Source organism: Telopea speciosissima, chromosome 7 (genome assembly GCF_018873765.1).
Source record: "Telopea speciosissima isolate NSW1024214 ecotype Mountain lineage chromosome 7, Tspe_v1, whole genome shotgun sequence".
NCBI classification, from domain to species: Eukaryota; Viridiplantae; Streptophyta; class Magnoliopsida; order Proteales; family Proteaceae; genus Telopea; species Telopea speciosissima.
Genome location: NC_057922.1, coordinates 2544570 through 2571436, shown reverse-complemented (window position 1 = coordinate 2571436; position 26867 = coordinate 2544570). Strand labels below are relative to the sequence as shown.

The window sequence follows — 26867 nt, the reverse complement described above, 5'->3', positions numbered from 1 at the left end:
GCATGGGCATGAAGCGCATTATGGCTCACCAATTGCACTAGGCAACTCTTGGTAATTTGTTAAGAGTTAACGGCTCAAACTCATTTTCCACCTTATCAGAAGGAACCTATGCTCTACATATATATATATTGAACAAATGAACTCTCTCTCATTCATTTTGTTTTGGGAATACACAATTGGGAGCCTATGTTTTCATGCTTCTCTGATTATAAACTATCTTCCTTCCTGCAGTATTTGTCAACAAAAATTGTTGGCGAAAGTTTTTCTCAACCATGGGTTCCGACGGTCTGATGGGACTTTTAGAATAGTGCTCCCCCAAGTGATCGGTTGAAGGTCTGAAATACCTTCTCTGACCATTCAAAATATAAAAATCTATAGATGAAGAAATCTCACTTGAGTGAAGGAAAATTTACATTTTATATTTAATTTGAAAATATAAAATTAACAGTGATAGTTGATAATAATTATAAAATATTTTAAATTTAATTTAATTTTCAATTACGTTCCCTTTTATTTCTCTTATAACTAATGGAGGCTTCAGGAGTCAATGGACATGCGAGTATAAATAAAAATTATTATTATTATTATTTTTTGGTAATGATAAATAAAAAAATTCACAAAACAAAACAAGAGGAGAGTAACTGGATGAAAGTCATAAGATTAAAGACAAAAAAAAAATATAATAATAATAATTAATTGGGAAAATTACATCTACCACCCTGGGGTTTCAATTAATTATATCTATCACCTTTGGAGTTTTATCTATTTCATAAATCACCCTTGTATTTTGAAAAATTTTTACAAACATACCTCTACTGTTAGTTGAGAACAGTTAAGTGGTGATATCATTGTTCAAATATTAACCAAATGCCTATAATACCCTTAATAAATATGTTTTTACACTTCTACATCCAATTGTTTGAAACACCATTGTCTCAAAAGGAAAAGAAATTTTCGAACTCTTGCTTCTTCCCGGTATAGGAGAACCCAAAATGCCAAAATAGAGAGGAAGAGGAGGCAATGATGGAGAAGAGGGATGAGAGGGAGGGGGGAGGGGAGAGAAAGTTCATCCCTGAAAAACCCTTGAAATTCTCATCACCGTTGCTTTGACACATTGTCAAATTTAGGTGTTGTAAACTCATCTTCTCCATTAAACCAGAGAAGCCCAAAGAAAGACAGCAACTGTTGTGCGGTACCCTAGTTAGTGACAAGAACGGCAACTGCAACCAAAAGGGGTCAATACGATTGATTTTCTAGTTGTTTGCACTTTGCAGTCAACTGTTGTATGATTATTGGCTTATTGTGGGAACTGGGAAGAGAAAATAAAAAAACAAGCTCTACTTTGTTTCAAATGACTCCAATTTTATCACTTTGGCTTTGCTTTTGGGCTTCGATTTCCTCAAAACTATGTATTCTTTGAAATATTTTTGAGTCTAGATGAGATTTGGGTTCATTGATTTATCGGTTGTCTCGTGGAAGTCCATGTTTTGTCCTTCTATGTTCCGTTGTGTCTTCATAATTTCTCCACTGCTTTTTTACTTTCAAGTACGAAAGAAAGGTCAGTGTTGAACACGGTGTTTACAAGCTTCACATACTGTTTATGACATTTATTAGGGAAAAATGAAATTAGAAATCAGGAATTCAGGATCAATGTATCTCTCCGTTGATATTTATTTTCTTCTTCTCTGCACTCTGGTTCCCATCCTCTTGAACGCTGCTAATGAAGAACAAGGGTTTGGGATGGGGCTGGGTTGGAGGATTGGAGGTGGGGTGGTGTATTGGGATGAAGAGAACATGGGTTGGGTGGGTGGTAGTGCTATAAGAAGACGAAGAGGGTATGAGTAAAACATAAGAATAAGATGGGAACGGTGCCCACCGCTGCTTCAGTTTCTTTGTTGTTGGTTGGCCCTCAATGGAAACGGTGCCCACACGGTCAAAAGAAGAAGAAGAAGAAGAAGAAGAATGATTCAACCCCACCAAGGAACGTCAGCCGGTGCAGTAGGTGGTCGTTGACGCAACAATGGAAGGTCGATGGTGTAGGAAAGTCTTAACCCTTGTCGCTCCAGGTACTTAGGATATGCAATGGTAACAGGGGTGGGTTGGAGTCGGTTTCTTTCTTATAACAAATAAAAAGGGACAAAATTGTCATTTCATTCAAAACTAACAGATTTAATACCCAGGGGTACAGAAATAATTTTGAAACTCCAGAAATGATAGATGTAATTATTTGAAATCCCAGGAGTGTTAAATATAATTTTCCTTTGACTCAAACCAGATTTGGAGGGAGAGCAAAGGGACAAGCTCCTTACCGCACAAGCACACAGTTATATATATATATAGGCGACGACGAGAGAACGTTGATAACCGTAATTCCCGCCCACTGATTTAAAATTAGAGCCTCAGGTTTTCAGAGCCGTTTGTTTGCAGGATTTGGTGGGTTGGAATAAAGGAGCGGGAAAGTTGTACGATCTTTCACGCACAGCATAAAATCCATGTGCATAGTGGGATTCTTTCCATTTTGTCTAGTTTTCTACTTCATGGGGGTGGTTTTCTTCATCACGATCTTAAATTTTATGTTCTGCATTTGGTTTTAGAGCCCTAGTCAAGCTTTCTACCGTCTGTGAGCAACTCTTATCTGTCTCAGAGCTCTAGCCGACTTCTCTCGAGAGATCCGAGTTTCTTCCAACTCGTTTCAGGTAAGCCTTCTTGTTTCTCTCTTTCTCTCCCCAATCTTCATTTTGCTGATTTTTATACTTCGATTGCTGAATTTCAGAATCTATGTTCTCTACTCCCCTCATCCGAAGCTCTCTTTTTGGGTTTCTCTTCTTTTCTCTGGATAACTCGGGACTTTTCCGATCATTTGCAGCTTCGGCAAATCATTTCTTCTCTTTAAATCGATCTTTCAATCTTCGATAGTACATTACAGGACAGCAGGACAGGGGTTGCCTAGTAGAAAGATGCAGAGAGGGGGAGACGCCTCCAGGGATTGTGAGTGATTCTGCGGGATTCCTTTACAAGCTAGAAGCGTGGGAAAGATTTTCCCATACTTTTATAGTTTTATCGTTTCAACTAAAATTTGCATACCAAATTTTGGCCGTGTTTCCCCTGCGAATTGAAATGGCGAGGAACAATGGAAAGCTCGCATCGTCAAAACTGGTCTTTCTCTTGTCCTGCGCAGGGCTTCTTGGAGCAGCTCTAATCGCAGATTTCCTCTGGGCTTCTTCTTTTCTATCGTCTGCATATTCGTCCATTGCCTCCAATTGGGTACTTGAGAAATCTGAGACTGTAGTCGTCCCCAACATAAAAAAAGTGAGTTCGATCCAATGACATTGTTTTTTCGTACCAAGAAACTTGGATGTTTTAGTTAAATTTTTTTTTTCTATTTGTTTGAGGATTATTAAATTCAGGTTTCATTAGAGAGCGTTATACTATCATCCCGGATGAAAAATGGGGACAATGCTTGCCCAGAAGCATCTCTTATTTAGGACTTGTTTCATCCGCAGGGGGCAAAAACTAGGTTGATGTTGGTCTGCAACTGTTCATTGATCACGAATTGATTTTCAATCTTGTGCTTTTTTTGTAGGTCAATGCTTTTAAGAGCAAGATTATAACGCATGATCCAAGAATCTTGTCAGGAACTTTTGCGGATTTACCTGGACCTGAGCTAAAATGGGAGAAGATGGAACCGGCACCAGTACCTCGTTTAGATGGGGCAGCAATTCAGATAAAAAACCTTCTCTATGTGTTTGCTGGATACGGTACCATTGACTATGTAAGAATCTTTCACATTCTTAAGGATTATTACGTGTTTTGCATAGTTTAACTATGACTACAGCCTTGTTGTTGCTAGAAGTGATTTTGTTTTTATATTGTGAATTTTATTTCTTTCATTTTAGATCTCTTCAATATCTTCTACTTGTGCACTATGGGTCAGTGTATTTCTTTCTAATGGCTGACTTAAAGTAATGCATACTCTTGGCATGTACTGTGATGGGCAATATTGTCTCAAACCTTCCATTTACTTGATTTTCAGTTTTCTGATTTATGTTTATTTGCTTACAATTGTTGGGAACCCTTTGCCACTTCTGATATAGTTGATTAGAAGTGCTGCTGAGCTGTCTAGGTTAATTATCGTGCTGATAGAAAAGTAATAATGGTCAGCGAGAACCTAAAGCAATTTAAATTGCTTCTATGCAGAACTTAGCAGAGTAATGGGTGTATGGATTCTGTCTAGTGTATGCCAATATATTGCATGGAAGAACAGCTTGATTTCATTAAAGAGTATTCTCAAATTATTCTGCATTGGAAAAGGGAAGTCAGATGATTCTAATTTGTCTGCATATTCAGAGAATTTCCCCCCCCCCTTTTTTTTTTTATCCCGAATATTATCTGGGACCCGGGCTGGCCCCTGGCAATTTATGAATAATCCAAAATTAAATGATCAAGAATTACAAGGGGGGGACATAACCCACCTTACCCCAACCCGAGGATACAAAAGAATCTCACTCTCTCATCACACTAAAAACCCTATACCCCCAAAAGAATACTATGTACGAATTACAGGTAAACCCGTGGCGTCCTCCCAAGTAATTTTCCTTAGCTCTGGCGGAATATCCGCCCAAGCCTTGAAAGTAGTGTTGGACGCCGAATCACAAGCATAGTTGGCTTACCAATCAGCTGCTCTGTTTCCTTCTCTAAAGGTGAAAGTAACCATCAGCCAAAGGGCTTGAGTCAACGTCAGGATCTCCTGGAACCAGTACCACCCCTTCTAAATGTTGCATCTCTTTGTAGAGACGCAATGCACAACTAAAGTTGAATCAGAATTTACATGAAAGTCTGCAAATCCCATCTCCTCACAGAGCTTCAGACCATCGCTTAAGGCCCTGAATTCTGCAATTGAGTTGGTGCATGCTCCATAATAGTTAGCGAAGGCAGCCAGGACTTTTCCTTCTCCATCTCTAATAATTCCTCCTCCTCCACCCACTCCAGGGTTCCCCCTGCAAGCTCCATCCACATTATGCTTTACTGCAGAGAAGGGGGGGGGCACCAATAAACAACAAGAGGCTGCTTTAACCGAGGGGGGGGGTTGGTGTAATAGTAAAAATTTGAAAGACAAGGTTTTCTCTAAAAGAGGGAGGTCTTGTAGGGAAATCAACAAAGGGAGTTTCTTTCACCCAACTCTTTACCACCTCTATGATGACACTAGCAGGTCTTGGTCTCCCGCCTTGTCTTCTGTTGTTCCTTTCTTTCCACAACTCCCAAAAGATGAGGGAAGGCACCAAACCCATGATTTTACCCCCTAGCACCTCTCCCTTTGGCTTGCTCATGCCAAAATAACATACGACCCCTAGCATCCTGTGACGTGTGAACTACTACATCAAAGATTAAGGCGAAGTATTTCCAAACCTTGGACGCCGTCACACCCTCCACCAAACAATGGGAGGTCGATTCACAAGCTGATGAAGCACAACAAAGGCATTTGGAAACCAAAGGAACGCCCAAGCTTTTCAATGATTCATCTATTGGGATGTTCCCACACATGATTTGCCAGGAAAAGAAACCGATTTTAGGGGGGAGGGATCAGTTCCAGAACCATTTTGCAAATGGTTTGTGAGCGGAAGGGACTCTAATTTGATTCCAAGCTGACTTTGTCGAAAAGATTCCATCACTAGTGAGTGACCAGATTAATTTGTCTTCCTTGTGTGAGAGTGAAAAGTTGCCACCCAAAATACTGTCTCTGACTTCCTGAGAATCTATTCGCATCAGAATGCTATCTTTCCAACTACCATCAACCTGTATCACTTCCCTAACTTGAGTCTCTAAATCAAGATTGATTGCTCCGTCAACATAGTCCATAAGAGGACCCCACCCTGACCAGTTATCAAGCCAGAAGTTAATGTCACCCGTGCCAATGAGCCATCTGGAGTTAGCAATTATCAGTTCCTTGTGTTTTAGAGCATTTCTCTAAGAAACCGTTCCTACCTTCCTTAATCCAGCCAAAACAATATGTTGGTTTTGAAGAAATTTTGCTTTAAAGAAAGAGCACCAAAGGGAATTTTCAGACATAATTCGCCATAAACCCTTTAACCTCAAAGCTAAGCTGATGTCATTCAATTTGCGTATGCCTAGGCCCCCTTCGTCCAAAGGTTGGGTGATCTTATGCCACCCCACCCAGTGATGGCGCTTTCCCCACTCTGAGTGACCCCATAAAAAATCAGCACAGATACTATTAAATTTCCTCATAACAGCCTTTGGCGGGTTCAGAGTGGAAACAACATAATTAGTAAAGCAAAAACTAACCCACTTATAGTGTCCTGACCCAGCCCCACTATTACAATAAAAATAAGTTGCTACAACATACAAACTAGTCCACAACCTGAAGTGATAAGATTCCAGAATCTTGGAATCTAAAAACTGCAAGCCCTTTTAGAAGTCTTCAATCTGGGTCCCACTTCTAATGACAGTTGTCTAAAACAATTCTAAAATTAAATAATCTACTAACTAACAACTAATGGACCGCACAATCTTATCCATATTTGGATTAAGATCCTAAATATGGACTTATAAAAGAAGCCCATTACATCAAGAAACCCAAAAATAAGAAGCCCAAGGTTCATACAAACCAACCATGGGTCAAAATAAAGTCTTTTGAGCCTTGACTGGTCCAATTGGACAATATTAACTGCATCAAAGCCTTAATTCTTGCTAGTATTCTACAAGTGATTTTCTAGCCTAGATGATGATTTTGATTTGATAACTCCTGCTACTTGGAAGTTAGGAAGAGATGAACGAAAAGTTGAAGAACAAGTATTTACCTCATATATCAAGAGCACGACTATAGGACCAGCTTAACACTCTACGACAAGATAAATGTGGCAGAGTATGTGGAGCAGTTTGACGCATTGTTCTCAAGCACAAGGATTGATGAGGACGACATTCAGTTGATTTCACGGATCAAGATAGGGTTAAATCCAGAAATCATGAAACAAATAAATGTCCACGATGTATATGACCTTCAAGTCTTTTAGAAGGCTATTCAGGCAAAGGAAAATTTGAAGATCCCCTCTAGGAAGTTTGCTTCTCAAGCCGGGGAACAGAGCACCTGCAGTTGGCATTGTCACGGATAAACCCACATGTTGACCTTTTAGGTACCTTTACAACTATAGACACCAAGGGTAAGGCACCTACGGTTAGCGGTGGTAACACATAGTGCTTCCATTGCAATGAGTTTGGGCATACTGCTTCGGAAACTGAAAGGTAACTCTATAGTGGCTGCAGTAGAAGCAAATGCCTCAACATATGCCTCATCCACCTGATTTTGATGATGATGAACTCTATGAGGATGAAGATGGTGAGGTGACTCGTGGTGTTAATGTTATATGCTTGATTCCATTAGTTAAAACCAATGAGGAGGATGATTATGATGACATCGAGGAATTGGGTACAGTTGAGGTTGAGACGGTGGATGAAGAGGTCAAAGATACTGTTACAGAGAACTCCACGGACACACCGTTTACAACTAATACTGGTTGCGAAGCTGAGCACATAGTTCGTGATTCTGCCAATGTTCTTCAAAGAGAGCTCCATGACTTGAAGATTATATTCTTAATGTCTGAGTTGCCAGAGTTCTGTTATGGTTTGAAGATAGATGTTCACCACATGAAGTTGATTCCTCAACTCTACAAAACTTGAGATTGAGTTTCTTTAAGTCGGGGAGAGTTGATGCAAATCTCAGCCAGAGGAAAGAAGAAGAGAATTCCTTGCGATAGGATGAGAACCAGACTTTATTTCTACTTACGATTCATGTTCTGAACCAATTTTTGGTTCAGCTGAACCGCTGGTTAGCTTAAATCGTGGGAGTTATTTTCTTGCATTTTCTTTAGTTTCTTAATGTAATTAGGTTGCTTGGTCAAGATAGAAATTTTCCAACTTAGCATGTAGGAAGTCCGCTTTGTCTGTTGGTTCTCGTATATTGTCATAGTTATCAAGGCTTCGCTGTAGCCGCCGTCTATGTGTCCAGGTGTCTTGGTCTCCAAGATGCCACCAAGGATTTAAGTATCGCACCGCATCATCTCCTCTCGGCCGATACGTATCGGTATGGCAGGGTATCGATACGATACAATGAGATAAGTCTCTTTTTTTTCCCCAAAAAAATAGTATCAATCAATATAGCATTGTATCGGCCGATACGGTGTGATACGATACAATCGATACATACTGATACACTCTTGATACGATTGATTTAGGAGTTGAATTTTTTTTAAATTATCAGTATGTATCGCATTGTATCGGTCGATATGGTGCGATACATTGCGATACGCACATTAAAAGGTACATGTGACCTTAGAATTGTGATTCCAGAAACCAGAAAGCATCAACAACACCTGGACGGACAAGTTATCACCCAAAACTTCAATCTTGTGACATCTTCTTTCAAATTTCATGCTTTTGATTCTTTGCTGAAAAATGAATCAAATCAAGGAAACAAATTGCAGTTTGGTTGAATCAAGGAAACAAACTGTAATATTACTTATTTATATTGTTTTTTGCTCCAAAAGTGTATCTTGTATCTTGACCATTTCCATGCGTATCTGTAGCGTGTGATACATATCTCCAATACAATACGATACGATACTATACGTCTCTTAAAATCACCCCACCGATACTTTAAACCTTGGATGCCACTATGTTCATTGGTATCATAGTCATGTCAGGTCAGTCCTATTGCAGTTCAAGCATGGGAAATTCCTTGTTAGTTTTGTTTTATTGGTAGAGTCCGTTTCAGTATATATACATTGTACGAGGCATAGCCTCCTCCACGTTTTGAGATAATGAAAGTTTGGCTTGTTGCCTTCAGTTCTGTGGCGATTCAGTAGGTTGATTGGTGGTGAATCCAAGTAAATATCCCCTTTTCTCTTTTTTTTCTGTTTCCCTCTTTTCCCCATTGAATAGGGTCAGTTTCAAAACTTTTTCTGTTCCTGCACATGCTTTATTTATCAATCTTGTTTGCTAAATAGTTCTGGTTCTGATTTTACATTTTGTATTATGATCTCATCTGTTGAACAGTTTCTAATTGATTTTTAGAATTAAATTTCAATTTTACCGTTAGATTCTTGGTTTTAGTTTTCCTTGTTTTAGTAGGAATTCTGTATAACAAGAATCTAGCCATGAAAAGTTGATCTGACTTTGCAGAATCAATCATCAGGTCGTAAGTGACACTCGACCAGAGTTATGCTCAAATCTGATTTATCTTTTGACTAATGTTTGTTTTCTCCTAAAATACTTATTTATTGAATTCTGTTCTGATTTCTTTCCAAGACGTGGTTACATATTTCTATCCTGGTTTATTATTGATATTTTGTGATGCTCTTATTTGATCTAAGCCTTATTCTTGCTATTCTGAAACCTACTAAAATTTTTCATCGATTTATTAGATTGGTCTCAAAATTTTATATCATATTCTCCTTCCAAATAGAGGACTCAACTAGCCTTTTGTCCAGACAGAGCCCTTGCTCTTCTGTTATTTAGGATCAACTGAAATTTTTTTTTTTGGTTTTTTTTTTAATTACTTCATTGCGATTCTGGTTGTCTACTTGGCTTCTAAACCCTATCCTTAGGTGATTTAGATTCTCCTTCAATACAACTGCCACAGTGAAGGCTTTTCCACTGGGAATCTCCTTTGACATTGGGATAAGAGATGCATGTTCTTCATGAAATGATAGCATAGGAAATCCCAACTTATATTGTTTATGGGCCCACATAAAAAATCAAATCAAATACTTACCCTCTCAGACGGATCGTTATTATGAGCAGTAATTTTCCTATGAAGCAGCATTGATCAAATTGAGCCAAAGAACCCAAAAGGCATCTAACTCAACAGAATTCTAGGTTTCGAAAGCTGATATATAGGCCTCGTGATATCATCATACACCAGCTCCAAAAGGCTTCTCAGGGTATATTCTAAAAAACTTTATTAAATCCTATTGGTTTTGTCAGGAACCAAACCAATAAGATGTAATCATCTGTATATCCACTCAAAACACTACTAACAAACACCAAACCAACCCACTAGAATTGTGACTGATGAGAGAAACTCAATGTACAAGAGCCACTCAACATGGAGATTTATCATCTCGTCATTGGTGAATGGGATACCCAAGGCCTCAATCATGTTTCATGTGTCCTTGTTCTATGTTTTCTTGTTTATGGGACAAGCTGATTATATTAAGCACCAGTTAGCTTATGGACCGGTGATAGAATAATATGTGTGCAAAGTAGTATCTTCCTAATTTTACAGTCTGAACGTTTGATTCTGGTTTACATATCATTGGCTGTAGTACGGAAGTACCTTTCTAATTTTACGGTCTGAACGTTTGATTCTGGTTTACATATCATTGGCTGAAGATAGATTGGAGATTGGTTCTCTTAAGAGTTGCATGCTGTTGTGGAGTGTCAGAGAATGATCTTGATGAGCCCATTCAACAAATTCATATAACTGATGTATTTTGGACATATATGGTTTACTTTATTAAAAAAACAATTCATTTACAAGTCTTTTTGGAGAAATTCCTATAGACTGAATCAATAATTTTTAAAGACAATAAGTATTTGTTAAATAAAAATAAGGAGTATGATTGTGTTTCTCCACTTGTTTGGTTGCTTCACTTTCCTACTGGTGATCAAAGTGCTTTCTATTAAATTCTATTAAGTGATAAGGGACATCAGCCTCTTGTCTAATATTATGGTTCTTTCTGTTAAAGAGTGAGAGTTATCAATGCTTTTGATTGAATGATTATCTTCAGCATTTGAATATCATGTATTTCACTAATTGTGTTCATTTTAAAAATTTATTAAGATAGTTATGGATAGAGAAAGAGCCAGAGAATGCCTGGACTTGAAGGCATTGTATATCCATAAAAATATATTCTCTCCTAACAGTAACTGTTGGATACTACAAAGTTGGTCTAACTGTTCTCTCTTTTTTCTGTTTGTGTTTTTATTTGGCAGGTGCATTCACATGTTGATATCTACAACTTCACGGACAATACATGGGGTGGAAGGTTTGATATGCCAAAAGAAATGGCACATTCACATTTAGGAACAGTGACAGATGGGAGATACATCTATGTGGTGTCAGGGCAATATGGTCCACAGTGCAGAGGGCCCACATCACGTACCTTTGTGCTGGACACAGAAACGAAACAATGGCGGGACATGCCCCCATTACCCGTCCCTAGGTATGTCCCTTAATGAAGTGGTAACATGAAAAATGGTTCTTTTTTGTCAGGAGCATTTGTCAACCATGGTTTCCCCACTCATACTCGTTCTGAATATGTTTATTTCACTCATCAGTTGTTTTATTTTATTCTTTTGCTTTAGAGGCAATAATCAAAACTGACAGAGGATGGGTGTGATGTTGTAGCCTAACCATAGGCAAGTTTCTAACACTTGTGGAAGCATGCATGTGCATGGCTCGTGTGCCCGATGATGGCCTTTGTTCCTAGCACGGGGCATGTCAATGCTCCGTGTGATGTTAGCATTGTGGAGAAGTGTAGTGGCATTTTGGGAAAACAAAGAGTCGTGAGACTCTGGAATACGACAATATGATTTTTTGAGGGGGTTAATGTCTCAAAAGGAGCAAAAGCTTAAGGGCTACCTTGAGGAAGGTGTGTGCCTCACCCTCCTTGGTTTTGTTGCCTCGACATTGCATCGTGACTTTCCACAAGTAAGCCATTTTGTGTGGGGTTGGCTAGCCACTCATGCATCAGTAGCACAATTATTCCATTGGTGTATACAATGGGTGGACACTTGTTAGTCGGAATGGGCCATGAATTTTTTCCCAGGTAGGTTGGGGTGCCTATAGGGATCATGTTAGCAAAAGGTGCTAGCATGGTGGACCATCAGGAGGCAGAGGTTCGAATTTGTGGATGCTACTTGTATCTCGTATGCGTCAAAAGCAACAATAGGTTCGAGTGAGGGGTTATCATGTGTCTTATATTGTGGGGTGCCTATAGGGACCATGTTAGTAAGGGTGTCAATTCGGTACCGAAACCATTTACCGAACTGGTACTGTACCGTACTGAATATAATTTGGTACGGTAATGGTATGGGAAAATGGTACCATACTCGGTACGGTATGGAGGTTGATACCGACGGTACATACTGATACCGTACCGAATTACCGAATACCGATACCATACCGTATTATCATATATATATATATATATATATATATATAAGAAACTGTATAACAAATACCATATACCTAATAAAACTGTATACCGAACTGATACCGTATGGTACGGTATTGGTATGGGAAAATGGTACCGTACTCGGTACAGTACAGTATTGGTATGGGGTGTTTGGCTTCGGTACCGTACTGATTGACACCCTTACATGTTAGCAGGAGGCACTAGCATGTTGCACTGTCGGGAGGCAGAGGTTCGAATTTGTGGATGCTAATTGTACCTCATATGTGTCAAAAACAACACTACGTTTGAGTGAGCCGGTTATCATGTGTCTTCTTAGTTTTGGTGTGCATTGGATGCGTATATGTTGATGTTTGCTACTTGAATGCACTATGCGATAGTGGTGACTCGATGTGGACAGGTGTTCTGCAAGTCTGGCAAACCTTCGGTATGCTTTGGGTGTCAAACAAGGGGCCCCATAGCCATTTGAGGGGCAGTAATGGCACTTTCTATGCAAGCATGGTAATTGGCTTGGTTGTAATCTTGAGCTGGTGTAGCATGGCTCACCGTATGGTGTTGTAGCACTAGTGATGGGCTCCGATGACAAGGGATCCACAGTGTTGGATGAGCGTCTATATTGGTTGTAGGGAAGCGACTTCTAGGTGTTGGGCTTGGCCTTTCAAATTATCCTAGTCATTGGGAGAGTGTCTTGGTGGGGATGCAATGATGTGACATTGTGAAGATGTGGGCTAGGTCGACCAAGCTTCAACATAGTGTATGACTAGTGGGCATGTCATGTCTCATTGATTTTTGTGAAGACATCTTTGGATGAATGCTATGATGGCTTGGGTGTAGTTAGACTGACCTTGGTCAAGTGCTGTCTAGAGCTCCGCACGGGCAGTATTGTACTTGGAAAAAACTTGTTCATGACAGTTGTTATCAAAGTAGAAGTTTCAAACCCTTATTTAATGGGCACTTGGTGTGGTTGGATCGAGGGTTGTGCTCGAAGTGCCAGAAGCAAAGACAGATCTAAGGTTGAGATCTTTAATGTAATGGTGCCTCTTTTGATGTGCTTAATGACAGTGGTGAGACAAATAGTACTAGAGCAATTTATGGGTAAATTGGAAAAGCTACAAGAACTTTATCGTATGTTCAGGTGGCTTGGTTGAGTTGGAATTTAGGTAGTGAATGTATGTAAGGAAGAGGGAAGGAGATGGGAGATGGGAGATGGGAGAAGAGAGAAGGAGAAGAAGAAGGAGAAGAGAAAATAGAGAAGAAGAGAGTTCGGTGGTGAATGTGTGTTGTGAATCTCTTCACAACTCTTTCATATATTGTTCACTTAACTTAAGAAAAGAAAATTACATCCTTAACCCCTTATGCTAATATAATATTGTTAAGGGAGGTAAAAGGAAAAAGGAAAAGAACACATTACATCAAGTTACAATCTAACAGGCATGGGCCTAAAATACCCTCATAAACTCTAACAAGTTTCATAATTTAAAAAAAAAAAATAATTAGCCTAATACAACAAAAGCAAATATGGAACAACATAATAAGCCTCATATGCGCTTCAAAACATGCTGAAATTACTTTCGTAAATTTTATAGATTTTTCAAACCAAAACATAATATTTTTTCTTATTTTTTTTAAATGTAAAAAAAATGTTCAAAATTTCGAAAATAAAAAATATTAACCAGCCGAAAAAAATTCCGACTCCGTGAGGCTGTAGATTCAGCCAATGGTTTCTAACATCTATATAATTAAGCCTCATCCAATTTATATTAACCCTAATTTTTTTCACATTTGTGGTGGGAAAATACAGTTTTGAAACCAGGAAAAAAAATTATATATAAACAGAAAATAATTTCCAACTCCATGAGGTCATTTCAAGGTTCTAAATCTTGGTTTCGACCAACCATAAACCAAGATTGCCTCAGTTTTTACCATTTCTCTGGCGAAACTTGGTACTTTCTCCAGGCTAACTCAAACCTGGGTTTCGAGACCCAAAAATTGTTTTTTTCCCCCTTGATTCTTATTGTGCTTCCTTTTTTTGACATTTTGAACACAATCCATGCGTTATTTTCACATAGAGAACACTCTAAATAATACTTGTGGTTTTTACCCAAGTTTGATACTGTATATTTTTCTTGGACATGATATCGAATAAGGTTTGACTGGGAAAGCTTTCAAACAAATCCAAGATTGCTTAAATCTGATTTATATTGAAGAAGTTATGTTCAGGTCAAATTTAATTTGTGTGCATGAATGCTGTTTAAAATCTCTATGAATGGAAATAAATTTTTAGATCAAATGAATATTTTACCCTTTTTTTGGTTTTTAGCAATGTTTTATAATATTAAGATTTATAAAATTTATAGATTTGAGAAAAAATCCAGCATTTAAAAGTTGAAATTGCACCTACTGTAGAAAATCCATTTTTGTTCTTGAACTGAGGGGTTGACTTTTTATCCTTTTAAAAATTATTTTTAATTATTTTTATTAGATTCAAATAGGGGGTATTTGCTTATTTATGAATAATATCTTAAGTAAATGAAATAACAAATTTAAGTAAATCTTAAATAATATTTGGCATAAATAAGTGCTTGTCCTGGTTTCGAGCTAGGTTTCCTCAAGTTTCGATGGGGATAAGTGAATTTATATAGTGTTCAGGTCAAAACATGCGAAATTACCTAAATATGGTTGAAACATGGTCGAAACATTGCATTTTTTTAAATTCTCCCTTCAACTTGTCTCGACTGCGAAACCGAGGTTTAGTTCCATGGGTCATAGATCGGCCTCCAGTGTCTTACATATAAAAATTTCATCATCAACAATCAGTTATTTATTTATTTTTTTTGGCAAAGAATCATTTTTTGGAAAAGTTCATAACCTAAAATTGTTGAATGTGGTCAAATCTTTGCCAATATGCAGGAACCGATCTCTTTTGTAGTCATGTGGCAATCCCCAACAGCGTATTCCTACAGTTTGATGGGGTGAGGTGGCAACAATCCATGCAAAGGAGGTGTTTTCTTCTTCTCCCAGGCGAAAGTACCGAAACAAACGAGTTCTAGTCGAAGTTGTTTACCAAAATTCGTGAAACCAGGTATTTAAGTAAAGTCCAAAGTGGCATTTCGCTGAAATGCCACGAAATAGGTCAAAATTTTGGCGACCCATTGATAGTCTATTAAAGCCTTCGGTGAGAGTATCGGTACATATTGAGTTGTATGGGTCTATACGACTCGATACGATACATGCAATACATCTCGATACGGCCATTAGCAGGTCCACGTTGGTTTCAGTCTCGATACACAACCCAGAAAAATAATAAAAAAAAAAGGCCGAACTCTCAACAGAGTCCTAAAAATGACCTTTAACCAAGTTTTTTGCATAGATTTGAGTTGTGGGTTTTAATCTCCAGTAAAAAACTATTCAAGGGGTGCTAAAAAACCTAAGTTTGGATCATTGAACAAGCTGAAATCAAAGATTGAAGGAGATTTCACAGAAAAATGTAGGTTTCACAAAAACTTGATTTGTGTTTAAACCATTGTTTTTATACCTATTTTTTTGCTATAACTTGATAGATTTGGGTAAAACTAACCCACCCATAGCATCAAACTTGATCATTTGCAAGGATTTGTACTTAGAGTCATGAAATTTCACAGAATAACAAAATTTCTTCACACAATACTGGGGTCAGTGTTGTGCTTATGTTCGGTCGGTGCACAACATCATCCTAGTCACTCCTATTCCTATAGACCCTTCCAGATATGAGTTTGAACCACCCTGACACTCTTAATGGCAATAGACTGTTTCTACGTGTAAGAAACCTCATCTTTTATAACAATTTCAATTTAATGCACTTGTCTCGTTATACATTTGCCATTTTAGTGTTTATATATTGCTTATTTATATTTTTTTTTTGCTCCAAAAGTGTATTTTCATGTGTATCTTGACCATTTCCATGCATATCTTTAGCGCATCTCCGATACGAATGATACAATACGTCTCTTATGCAACATCCAATACTGATACTTTAAACCTTGCATTTGACTCCTGATGATTTTGATATATCATAATTAAAATTACGGGTTTGAACATGACAATTTTCAGGTATTCCCCAGCAACTCAGCTTTGGAAGGGCAGACTTCATGTAATGGGTGGCAGCAAGGAGGATCGTCATGAACCTGCAGTAGACCATTGGAGCATTGCAGTTAAAGATGGCAAAGTATTAGAGAAAGAATGGCAGAATGAAATACCCATTCCTCGTGGGGGACCTCACAGGTTATTTACCATCTTTTTCAAAATAAATAAGTTAGTATTTTTTTACAAGGTGAAATTAGAAAAGGATTCCTATACTATTCAATGCATGGAAATAATGTACACCCTGCACCAGTATATTATTGGGTTAAGCAACGAACAGGTTTCCTATTTGCCTGCTTTTCTATGAAACGAGTATTCGATGATAAATGAATCTAGAATTAATTTCTCCGGCTTCCTTGTGCAAATCTATCTCATTATCATTTCAACTACTGGAGGGTGATCGTCTATAATGCAGTTATGAGGTTTATGTCACCTAATGTTTATGTTGTTCCATATAATGTTTTACATGCATATCCTATGGTTATTGTGTCAAAAGTATAACCTTGCTAGTCCGTTCCCTCACTCCCTCCTTTTCATGTTCTAGAAGATGGACTTGGGTGCCTGTTGAAATATGTTGCAGGAGTATCCTAAGATCCATATTGAATGGCTAGGATTTGCTCCACAAAATATAGGGTTGGCATATTTTATCAAGGGGAATAATTGTAATTTACTTTTATTAGTTGCACGGTTTATTCGAGGGTCAAGTCGGGATATTTAAGTAGGGTTTATTTTATTGTGAAAAGCGGTCCATATGTTGGTTAGCTAGGGGATTAAGTTAATTTAGATATTTTTTAGTTAAAGAGTCCAAGTATTGTTGTTGGAGGCCAGAGTCCTAATTCTGAAGTTTTTATTTTTTACAAATACAGGTTTACACCCCCTACGATATTTAGTGGTTGATCAATGGATAAGTTTTGATTTGGTTTGCTGCTGGTTGGTAGCTATAGATGGGCTTGTGGCCGAATACTCTCTCTCTCGTTAATCTTTTATTTCCCTATTTTTTCTCGTCTCTTTTATTTCTTTCTTCCCTTTATTGTCTACTACTTTTCAGTTTTCAGACCCGAATCACCAAGTTTTAGGTTAGTCAACATCTCTTCTCTCCCCTCCAATGCTCTATCTTTTCCCTCTCTTTTATTAGGTAATGATGACTATTTCTCTCTCCTTTATTTTCTATCGATTTCCCAACTATGTGCAATATTAGTTCTTATTTTAATCAGAAATTTCATATATTATTTTTTTGCTTTTGTTTTCATCAAATGTGAACCTTAGATTTGGGTCATATCTATCTGATTCTCTCCCTTTTTGCCCTATTTCCTCTTTATGGCCCCATCACCCGCTGGCTGTTTAAGGTTTTTTTGGATCTTTGCCTGAATCAAAATGCTAAACAAGTTTTTTTCTTGTGAAAAATAGTCTACAATTCTGACTAATGTTTAACTTTCTTCTGGTTCTGAAGTTAATCATCAATTTTTTTGTTTTTGTTTTTTTTTTTGGGGGGGGGGGGTGTGTGTTGTTTACAGTTTCAGCCTTTCCTTTTCTTGCTGAATTAAGGTTGCATCTATAGACATGGTTCCAAATTTCCTCAGGGACGATGATTTAAAGTTTAAACCCTTGGGTAAATTGAAATATAATCCTGTAATCAGCAGCATCATGTCGAGATTTGGTAAAAATGATAGAAATACACATCTATATACAATGCATTCCGTTCCAAAGATATATGTTTTTTTATTATTTATTTATTCAAATAATAAATAAGTTCTTAAAATTCAAAAGAAGTGAAGTAAGTGGTTTTATAAATAAAAAGTGAATAGTTTATAGCCGAGTTTATGAAATTATATCCCATGTGGATCATAATTATGTTTATTTTGTCATGATTAAATGTGTACTACTATTCCTCTCTCTCTCTCTAAGACACGATTTGAAATCTTGGTTTCGAGGCCAGTTTCGGTCAGCCCTGAAACCGAGATATGGTAGGTTTCGACCGAAACTAGTATTTTTTTCCTGGACAAGTAGAAACCTTGGTTTTGAGGCCCAAAAGGTGGTTTTTGGCCCTGATTTTATCTGTGCTGCCTATTTTTGACATTTTAAACCATTCCATGAATTGGTTTCACAAAAAGAACACTCAAAACAAGTTATTGAAAGTTTGAAACAATCAGAACATACATTTGGTTTATATTGTTCTTGGAAATGATACCGAACCAGGTTTGGCACTGATTTATACTGTTCTATCACAATAAGATTTATGAAATTTTTAGATTAGAGAAAAACCCTAGCATTTGAAAGTTGGAAATCACCCTTACTGGGAAGTTGACTTTTTAAATATTTTTATTAGATTCTTTTGGGGGGGGGGGTTTGCTTATTTATGAATAATTTCTTAAGTAAATGGATAGATAATTACAAAGTCATTTACTTAAATGACGTTTGGCATAAATAAATTACAAACCTGGTTTGATACCATTTCTAGCCCAGGTTTTGTCTCAGTTTCTTGAACCATGGTCGAAACAAACAAGTTTCGATGGGGTTAAGTGAATTTATATAGGTGGTTCAACCAGGTTCAAGTTGAAACTAATGCAACATTTCGAGTTCGTATAAATGCAACATTTGATAATGTAATATGGTGCTGACATTCTTCTGTCCCAGTCCTTTCATACAAGATTTTTTTAGTGTAATTTTTATTTCTTGCAACTGCAAATCTGAATAAATGGAAAATTTTAAAATTTTCCTTTCAACAATTTCATACCCACTTGTGTTCCCCAACAATTACATGTTTACTGATTATTGTCTTTTCTTTCCTAGGAAGTTCTAATTGCATAGATTTTCATTATTATTTGCTCATTATGCCTATGGTTTCATTTACATTATGACCAAGGCTGCTCATTGGAGGGGCGAAGAAAGTTCAGGCCTATTAGGACAGCCATGAAACTTCCATCATGTAATCTTAGGTTATATCTCTGATTCTTGAGTTTATATTCTGGCAGGGCTTGTATTGTGGTTGACGATCGGCTGATGGTTATTGGTGGTCAAGAGGGTGATTTTATGGCCAAACCTGGATCACCTATTTTCAAATGCTCTCGAAGGCATGAGGTATTTGAGATGATTCCTATATTGTAATCAAATAATAGAATTTCGATTAGGTTAACAATGAAAGCCAACTGCTTTATAATTATAGATAGGACCAATCTCATCTTGGAGCATTTGTTATAGATTGGATTTATGGTCTATGATACTTAATGCAGTTACAAGCCAAGATTATACCTGTTTTGAAATTAGATGGTTGCCGGCCTTGGTTTTCAATGCCGTTGCCTTTAATGGGCTCAATTATAAAGCCTAAAAGTTTAGTTGTCAGGTTACACGAATTTTAAGTCTTCTCCTTGTGGCATTGGGAGTAGAGTAAAATCAGTTGTTTGGCTGTAGATTCTGTAGGATTTTCAAGTTTTTAATTTTCCTAGATAGTTTAGGAGTATAATTATGCTCTATTTAGTCTATCACTGGTCAAATAAGTAGTGATCGAGTTATAGTAGAATTATGGAAGTTCTAGTTGTAGGAGTCAGATTTTGAGAGTTCTATATAAGCGTATGTACCCTGCCCTATGACCATACAAGTTGAGTGTCTTAGGCTGAGTTTTGGTTAAGTAGTTTGACTGCTTGTGCGTCAATATAGGGTGAGTTTTATCGCCTCTCTCTTCCTCACTTTATCCTCTGTCAATCATAGATACAGATGTGGTACACGGCCTTCTTCTCTTTCTCTCTTTATACTTCTTCCCAAGCTAAACCCTGTTTGCACTCCTATTTTTCTCTATCTATTTATCAACAATTGCTTTAATTCTTCTTATTTTAATCTGCAATTTCACATACCGGTTACCGATTTCAGATAATATTTATCAGATCTGTCCTTTATAATCCCTCAGATCTGCTTCTCATCTCTTTCAATTAATTAAAGCCTTATGTCTTGTATTTAGGTCCATCATCTGCAAGCTAATCCGATCCTTTGCATCCCTGGCTGCATCAGTTTGGTATCGTAGCCAACTTGATTGCTTTTCAGTTTTAACCATGGATGATCTTAATCAGACGTTCTACAATGTGATACTCTTAATCAAAACTGATGTTCAGAACAGGGTTGCTACTTGTGATAGCTTTCTTACTTCCCTTGCAAAAAATGGAAGGAATAATAGAAACAGTGATGTAGTAATTGAAGTTCTAGTTGAGGATTTATGACAAAAGAGCGGAAGATGAATTACTAGAACACCTAGTTGAAGTTGTTGATTTTCGAGAGATGGCCCACACAGAAATTGAGCCATTTGAAGTTGATTCTTACTGAAGTTGAGCCTCAAGAAAAGATCCCTATTGAAGAGGAATAAAGATATGCTGGAGTTCCAGGAAAGGAAGTTGGGAAGGAAAAAATTAAATAAACTGATTTATAGGGGTGTTTTGAGCCATCTATGATCCAAAATACTAATGACGGCCATTTCAAGTTGAAGATTCTTCTTTGTTTCATTTCAGGCTCATGTGAATCATGTTTAGAATCATCAGTGCTTACACCGTGAATGGCGATCTGAATTCTGTTCTGGTGTTCCTTAAAAATACTGTAGCAGACATATTTATAAGGGTTCTTGATGTGGGAGCATCTCCTAAGATATTAGCCTCTTATGTGCCTCAACATAAACGGGGGCATGGTCCAAGTGGTGAACAATGAGCCTTTGGGATTCTATCCTGCAAAGATGAAAGAAAATATGCAAGTTTCAGTATTAATAATTTGTTACTAGGGTGCCTTGTTTATTTCCTTTTTATGTATTAGAGTTTATTAGTGGGTTTTTGTTATGGGTATTTACTTGGTAGTCTGCTTCTATAAAAATGATTGTAGTGCTGTTGGAATTTCGAATTGAATAGAATTGAGTTAAAAGCTTTGGTTCTCCTCTTTTTTTTGGCTGAGGCCATTAGTTGCTGCTATCCTACTATCTATTTAGAACTGCTTGTGCAATAAAAGTAATTGTCAGAATTATCAATGGACCTTCTGGGTAAATCTTTTGGTTGGGTCTACAATGTGGTAAGCCTACTTCACAGATATCTATTGAAATTTCTAAACTAGAAAAAGATTACTTTCCATTGAAATTTTCCATAATTTGGGAGTGGTCTGATTTTCTCTTTCTAGACGCAAATCAGAGTTTTGGATTCCAATCCCACAAACCCTAGCAAACTTGCTTGGTCTGGGTTGAAAATTTTATGATTTAAAAGCATATTGTAAACTATTTTGGTGGTGGGTCCAATCTTGATTCGGCTTTGTTCAATTAATTATCCTCTGATGTTTTATCAGATTTGGTGGCCCACAGAAATTTTTACAATTTTTTTGTATTATTTTCTGGTCAGTTCTGGGATGGATACCTTATATTTATCAGTGGAGTAAATCATAATTTCTTGCTGTTTTCCTATTGGATTGCTGGAGTGGGTCTATTGGTGAACAAGAAGGCCAGCTGCAAATCAGGCATTGGACTGGACCAAGAATGGACCAACATGTTTAATTTTTAGTATCCAATGGGTTATATGGGTCATGGGCTTAGTATTTTTGAGTTTACTATTGTAATGGGCGAATTCTATAAGCCCAAATATGAAGGATTTGAGTCCTATACGGGATTAGTCTTAATATTTACTTTAGTAAGTTGTATTCTTTATTTTAGTAGTGTTTCTAAAAGGCTGGACAGGTATCCTACATTCCTGCCCCTAGTTTCTCTTTTGTTAAAGTTCTAGAATAGATGTGAGAACAGAGCATGGTTTTGTGAGATTCAAAATTGTTCTACTGTGGGATGCAGTAGGGAAATCTTGGTGGGTGCCAAGGCTGGAGTTGGTGGCATTCCTTCTCCGTCATTGGGTGAGATTGAGAAGCCTAACATATCCTTCTTCCTTGTGATTTCTTCTTCTTCATTCAAGTTTCAGATCAAGTTATTGTGCTGGTTTAGCAAACTATTCCTTCCATCAAATTGTTCCGTTGAGCATTCAGTCATTCACTGCTGATTCCTATGTGCTGTTACTGTTACAACATGTTCTTCATTCTAACTTTCTATTTCTCTGTAGGTTACCAAGTCTGATTTACTTGCTATTTCTGTCATCCTTAGTTATTAAGTTTATTCTATGTTTCTATTTTGAGTTTGACTTGCTATTCTTTGGATTCTAATTGTTTTCTATTGGTTTCTAAGTCTGAGTTTCTATTTGGCTATGTTCTATTTTTTTAGACTACTCCATATCTTCAGATCTGACTATTAGATCAACATAAGATTTTACAGACTTGTTCTCCTGGACTAATAGACCATCAACCGGATTTTCATGGGTATCTGAGTTGTCCCTATACCTGCGATCCTGTTGCAAGCTGATCTCCCACTGGACTTCACTGGTTCGAGATTAGCACTGTATTAATTGGATAGCTTGATTGGGTCCATTTGCAGCTAATTAAGATTTCATTGACCCCTGACTTCATCAGTCCTTCACTAGAAATCCTGGATGATCTTGTCATTGTTTTCTTGTCTCAATCCCATTCCACTGGAAGGGATAAAGAAGAAGAAAATCAAATTGCTTTCTAGCTCGAGCATTGTGCATGTAGGCTTTATTTGTAGCTCAGAAGAGAAAGAAATGAGGGGAAATTAGGAGCATAGGTTCAGAATTTTGTAGGGTTCTGCAGTTGGATTAGGAAAACATGGAATTCCAAAAAAAAAAGAAAAAGGAGAAGACAAATTGCTTCCTTGTTCTTTTTGAATCCAAGGCTTTTGTTTAAAAAAAAAAGTTGTTCTGGGGAAAGGTAAAGGTGCTACTGTATGGGAATTATAATTTTTTATTGGTTTTCTGGTCTCTATTTGTGGACTTGGTGCATGCCCTTTTGTGATGTTGTTTTGGGGTATTAGGGATTCTTAGGGCCACACCAATAAAATTTCCATATTGTTGCAATAAGTTTCATATGGTTCTTCATAGAATGGATTCATAATGCATACTTCTCTATCCTTTTTAATGTTTTCATTTTGTTTGTTAGCATTCTGGTGCTTTAAACTGAGTGGGTTGACACACAAGATTTTCAAAGCTGACCCCAATTAGGTAGGATAATGCTTACTTCCATTTTGAGTTGGTTGCAAGTTGGTGAAATGCTTCAATGATGTCATTTGATATATGCTTAATCATAGTTATCAAGGCGTTGCGGCCATCGCCTAGGCGCCTTGGTCGCCTTGGGCGCCTTGTCGCCTTGATTTTGGACCCTCTCCAATGCCATGGTCGCCTTGCCACCTTGATAACTATGTGCTTAATGCCTTATCTTTTATTTCAGAGAGTGAAATTGAAGTATTTGAAAAGCCAGCTGTGTTATCCCTATTCTTACCATGACCCATTGCTACAATGATTAAAGATTAAATGAAATTGTGTTCTACGCCGATCAATAGATAAAAAACATCCTATTGTTGGTCATATCATTGTTTGGTATTTTGGTTTCATTTTTTTCTTAGCCCTATGACATTTCTTCCAATGACGACATGCTTGCCAAGCGTCATATATGGAAGTAGTATTCCCTGTATTATTTGTGAAGTGGTATCAGTTGTGAACTTTTCATAATGTGTTGAGGATGCATATTTTGGATGAGAGGTCTGTTCACCCTACTTTTTAGGGGTTTAGGTTGTTAGCTTCCCCTTTATATTTGGTTTTTAGAAAATAATACAAATTTTTATTTCATCTGTTCCAGGTTGTATACGCTGATGTTTATATGCTGGATGATGAGATGAAGTGGAAAACATTGCCTCCGATGCCAAAGCCTAATTCCCATATAGAGAGTTCGTGGATTCTTGTGAACAATTCTATTTTCATTGTGGGAGGGACAACAGAAAAGAACCCTGTGACAAAAAGAATGATCCTTGTTGGAGAAGTTTTCCGGTTCAATTTAGATACAATGGTATGGCCCTTTTCCTTTCATTCACTTGCATTAATGGATATAGACAAGCATTTAGTTGAAGACAGAATTTCCCCATGGCAGTCGAATAGAGATGCTGCTCTAATGAGTGTTGTATGTGAAACCTCACTCAGTTTTATGGTTTATCAACCTTTCCTACATCAATTAAGCTGTTTGTAATTATTCCATAATCTGATCGCTTGCCAGTCCCTTCTTTGCTCTTGGATCTATTTCTTTAAATTCTTGTCGTTAAGTACTATTTCAAATTCGTTACCAATGGTGAACTTTCTTTTATATATGCTTTTCTTTCCGTCTGTTGGAATGTTGCCTTTAAGGTTTCTATGGTACCTGTTTTTTGGACAGTGTCCTAGTTGGACTGATATTCAGCTTTTGTTATCTCCATTTGAAATTATACTCAAGAGAATTTACTATATACATATAATAACATCGAGCTTCTTGATCATAGATGATGCAAAGTGTACTTCTGGGTCTTGGGGATCATCCTTTTCAACTTGTGTTATTTTCTTTCTGAAATGCGTCTTGGTGATCATCCTTTTTAACTTGTGTTATTTTCTTTCTGAAATGCTTCAAGTTACTCCTGGTCTCTTGGGTTAGTAACATCATATTATTGCCTCCTGTTGACTGAAAAACTTTGGGCCCTTTGTTAGCTATAAACAAGAAAAAGGAGAAAACCTAGAACCCAACTGCTGGTTTTTTTCTTTAAATGTAAATTTTCATTGCTGGCATAGACGTATATTGTTTGGGTAATTCTAAATAAGTGTTACATGTCTGGAGTCTCCACTTGATAGGTCATTTATAATAAGATTCATGTGTTTCAGTTGGCAACCCAATTGGGTAGTGTTAATCATCTAATAACTTCTTTTGAACTGTTCACTGGTTTCAATCTAAAAAATTTGCCAAATAGAATGCTTCTAAGGTCTAGATTGCTGTTAGCAATGATCTATACTATTCCCCTTCATTTGTACACCACATCATCTAAGAAAGCTGCATCCATATATTTGTGTGATTTCCTCCATTGCTGTTGTAGTAAATTTTGCCTCATTTTTAACTTTTTCATTGCGCTCTGGCCTTTGTTAATGTGAATTATACCTTTAGTACTTTTGACATTCATGCTTTGTTCCCAATCACAGAAATGGTCAGTTTACGGGAAGATGCCTTATCGGGTAAAAACCACTCTGGTGGGTTTCTGGCGTGGTTGGTTATACTTCACGTCTGGACAACGAGACAGAGGACCAGATAATCCACAGCCAAGGAAAGTTGTCGGAGAAATGTTTAGAACCAAGTTGCACCTGTGATTTCCACCCCCCCCCCCCCCCAGTCAACAATTCTAATTATAACAAGAGGTTTGATTTATTCCTTTCTATTTTTTGTCCTAGTCAAGTGAGTGCTTGACTGATTGTAGTATATGTGGGTTATAGAGGAATCTCACCTTTCCTGTTTTTTCTTAGTTAACTGGGGGCAGCAAAGTGTGACTCCACCCACCCCATTTTTGATAGTTTTCATGTTCCTTGACATGCAAATTTATGTATAACCTTACAAAGCTAACATATGAGCAAGTGATTAACAAATGTGCTACATAGCGAAAGGTGGTAACACAACTGATCCGAAGGGCACATTTGTTAATCACTTGTGGCAAACCTTACCGCTTTTGCAAATGAGCATTGTAAAATGATATGGTCCACTAACTCCAATTAGGGATGTAAACAGATCGGATTCGGCTTGGATAGTGTTATATCCGCATCCATATCTGCATCCGATTAGCTTTTGGACGGATTTGGATAGTGCTAAATGGATACGGATCAGATATTTTATCCGTTTACATCTAAATATAGCTTTTCGGATAGCTATAGCCTATTCGTATTCTCATCCGTTTAGCTTTCGGACGAATTCGGATAGTGCTTAACGGATACAGACACGGATATGGAAACGGATTTTGGCTATTCATTTATACCCCTAACTCCAATGCTGTTCCACAACGAACACACTGTTTATCAACTGGGATGCAATGACAGGGCAGCCCCTCAAGCTGTAATTAACTCATTTGCACATGCCCGCTAGAGAAAAGACCGAATCTTAGGAGGAGTATTACATCTCCATATAGATCTCCAAACCGAGGAGGGAACACAGGACTATAAGGAGAGATTGGATGAAGGTGAAAGAGGCTGATCTTGGCTGAGGCGCTGAGCATTACAAAGTATATGGTAAGCTGATTTCATGGAAAATCTACCATTACAATCCACCCCCCATCTCAGACAATCATCCGAGAGGGAAAGGGGAATCTGAAACATTTAAACAATATCAATGAGGTTTGCATTTTACCCCAAAAAATAAAAATAAACAAAAACTTTCCATCTGTCATTACCCTTATCTGATTTATCCTTGTTTCTCTTCTTTTGTGTGCGTTTAGTTTTACCTTCCATCTGTGTCTTCTTATTCTGTTTTGTTTTCTAATCGGTTATGTTTTGAAGCTAAGGAAATAAAAAATTCAAAAAAATTGAATTTGAGGTGAAAGATAAACACATAAATCAATCATTCTGTCATCATAGTTTTTGTTCCATTATATATATATATATATATTTTTTTTTTCTGGACTTCCAAATATAGGCTTTGTAT

The 26867-nt window shown here is 37.4% G+C and overlaps 1 protein-coding gene across 1 annotated transcript; it reads left to right on the top strand.

Annotated features, from left to right (window-relative positions):
- Positions 1-2973: 2973 nt before the first annotated feature.
- On the top strand, positions 2974-25703 carry LOC122669127 (kelch repeat-containing protein At3g27220-like). The gene is made up of 7 exons (XM_043865807.1): positions 2974-3309; positions 3584-3772; positions 11008-11237; positions 16299-16469; positions 19301-19406; positions 24030-24236; positions 25385-25703. The coding sequence occupies exons 1-7, from the start codon at positions 3118-3120 to the stop codon at positions 25547-25549; spliced, it is 1260 nt and encodes a 419-aa protein (XP_043721742.1). The 5' UTR covers positions 2974-3117; the 3' UTR covers positions 25550-25703.
- The last annotated feature ends 1164 nt before the right edge of the window (positions 25704-26867 follow it).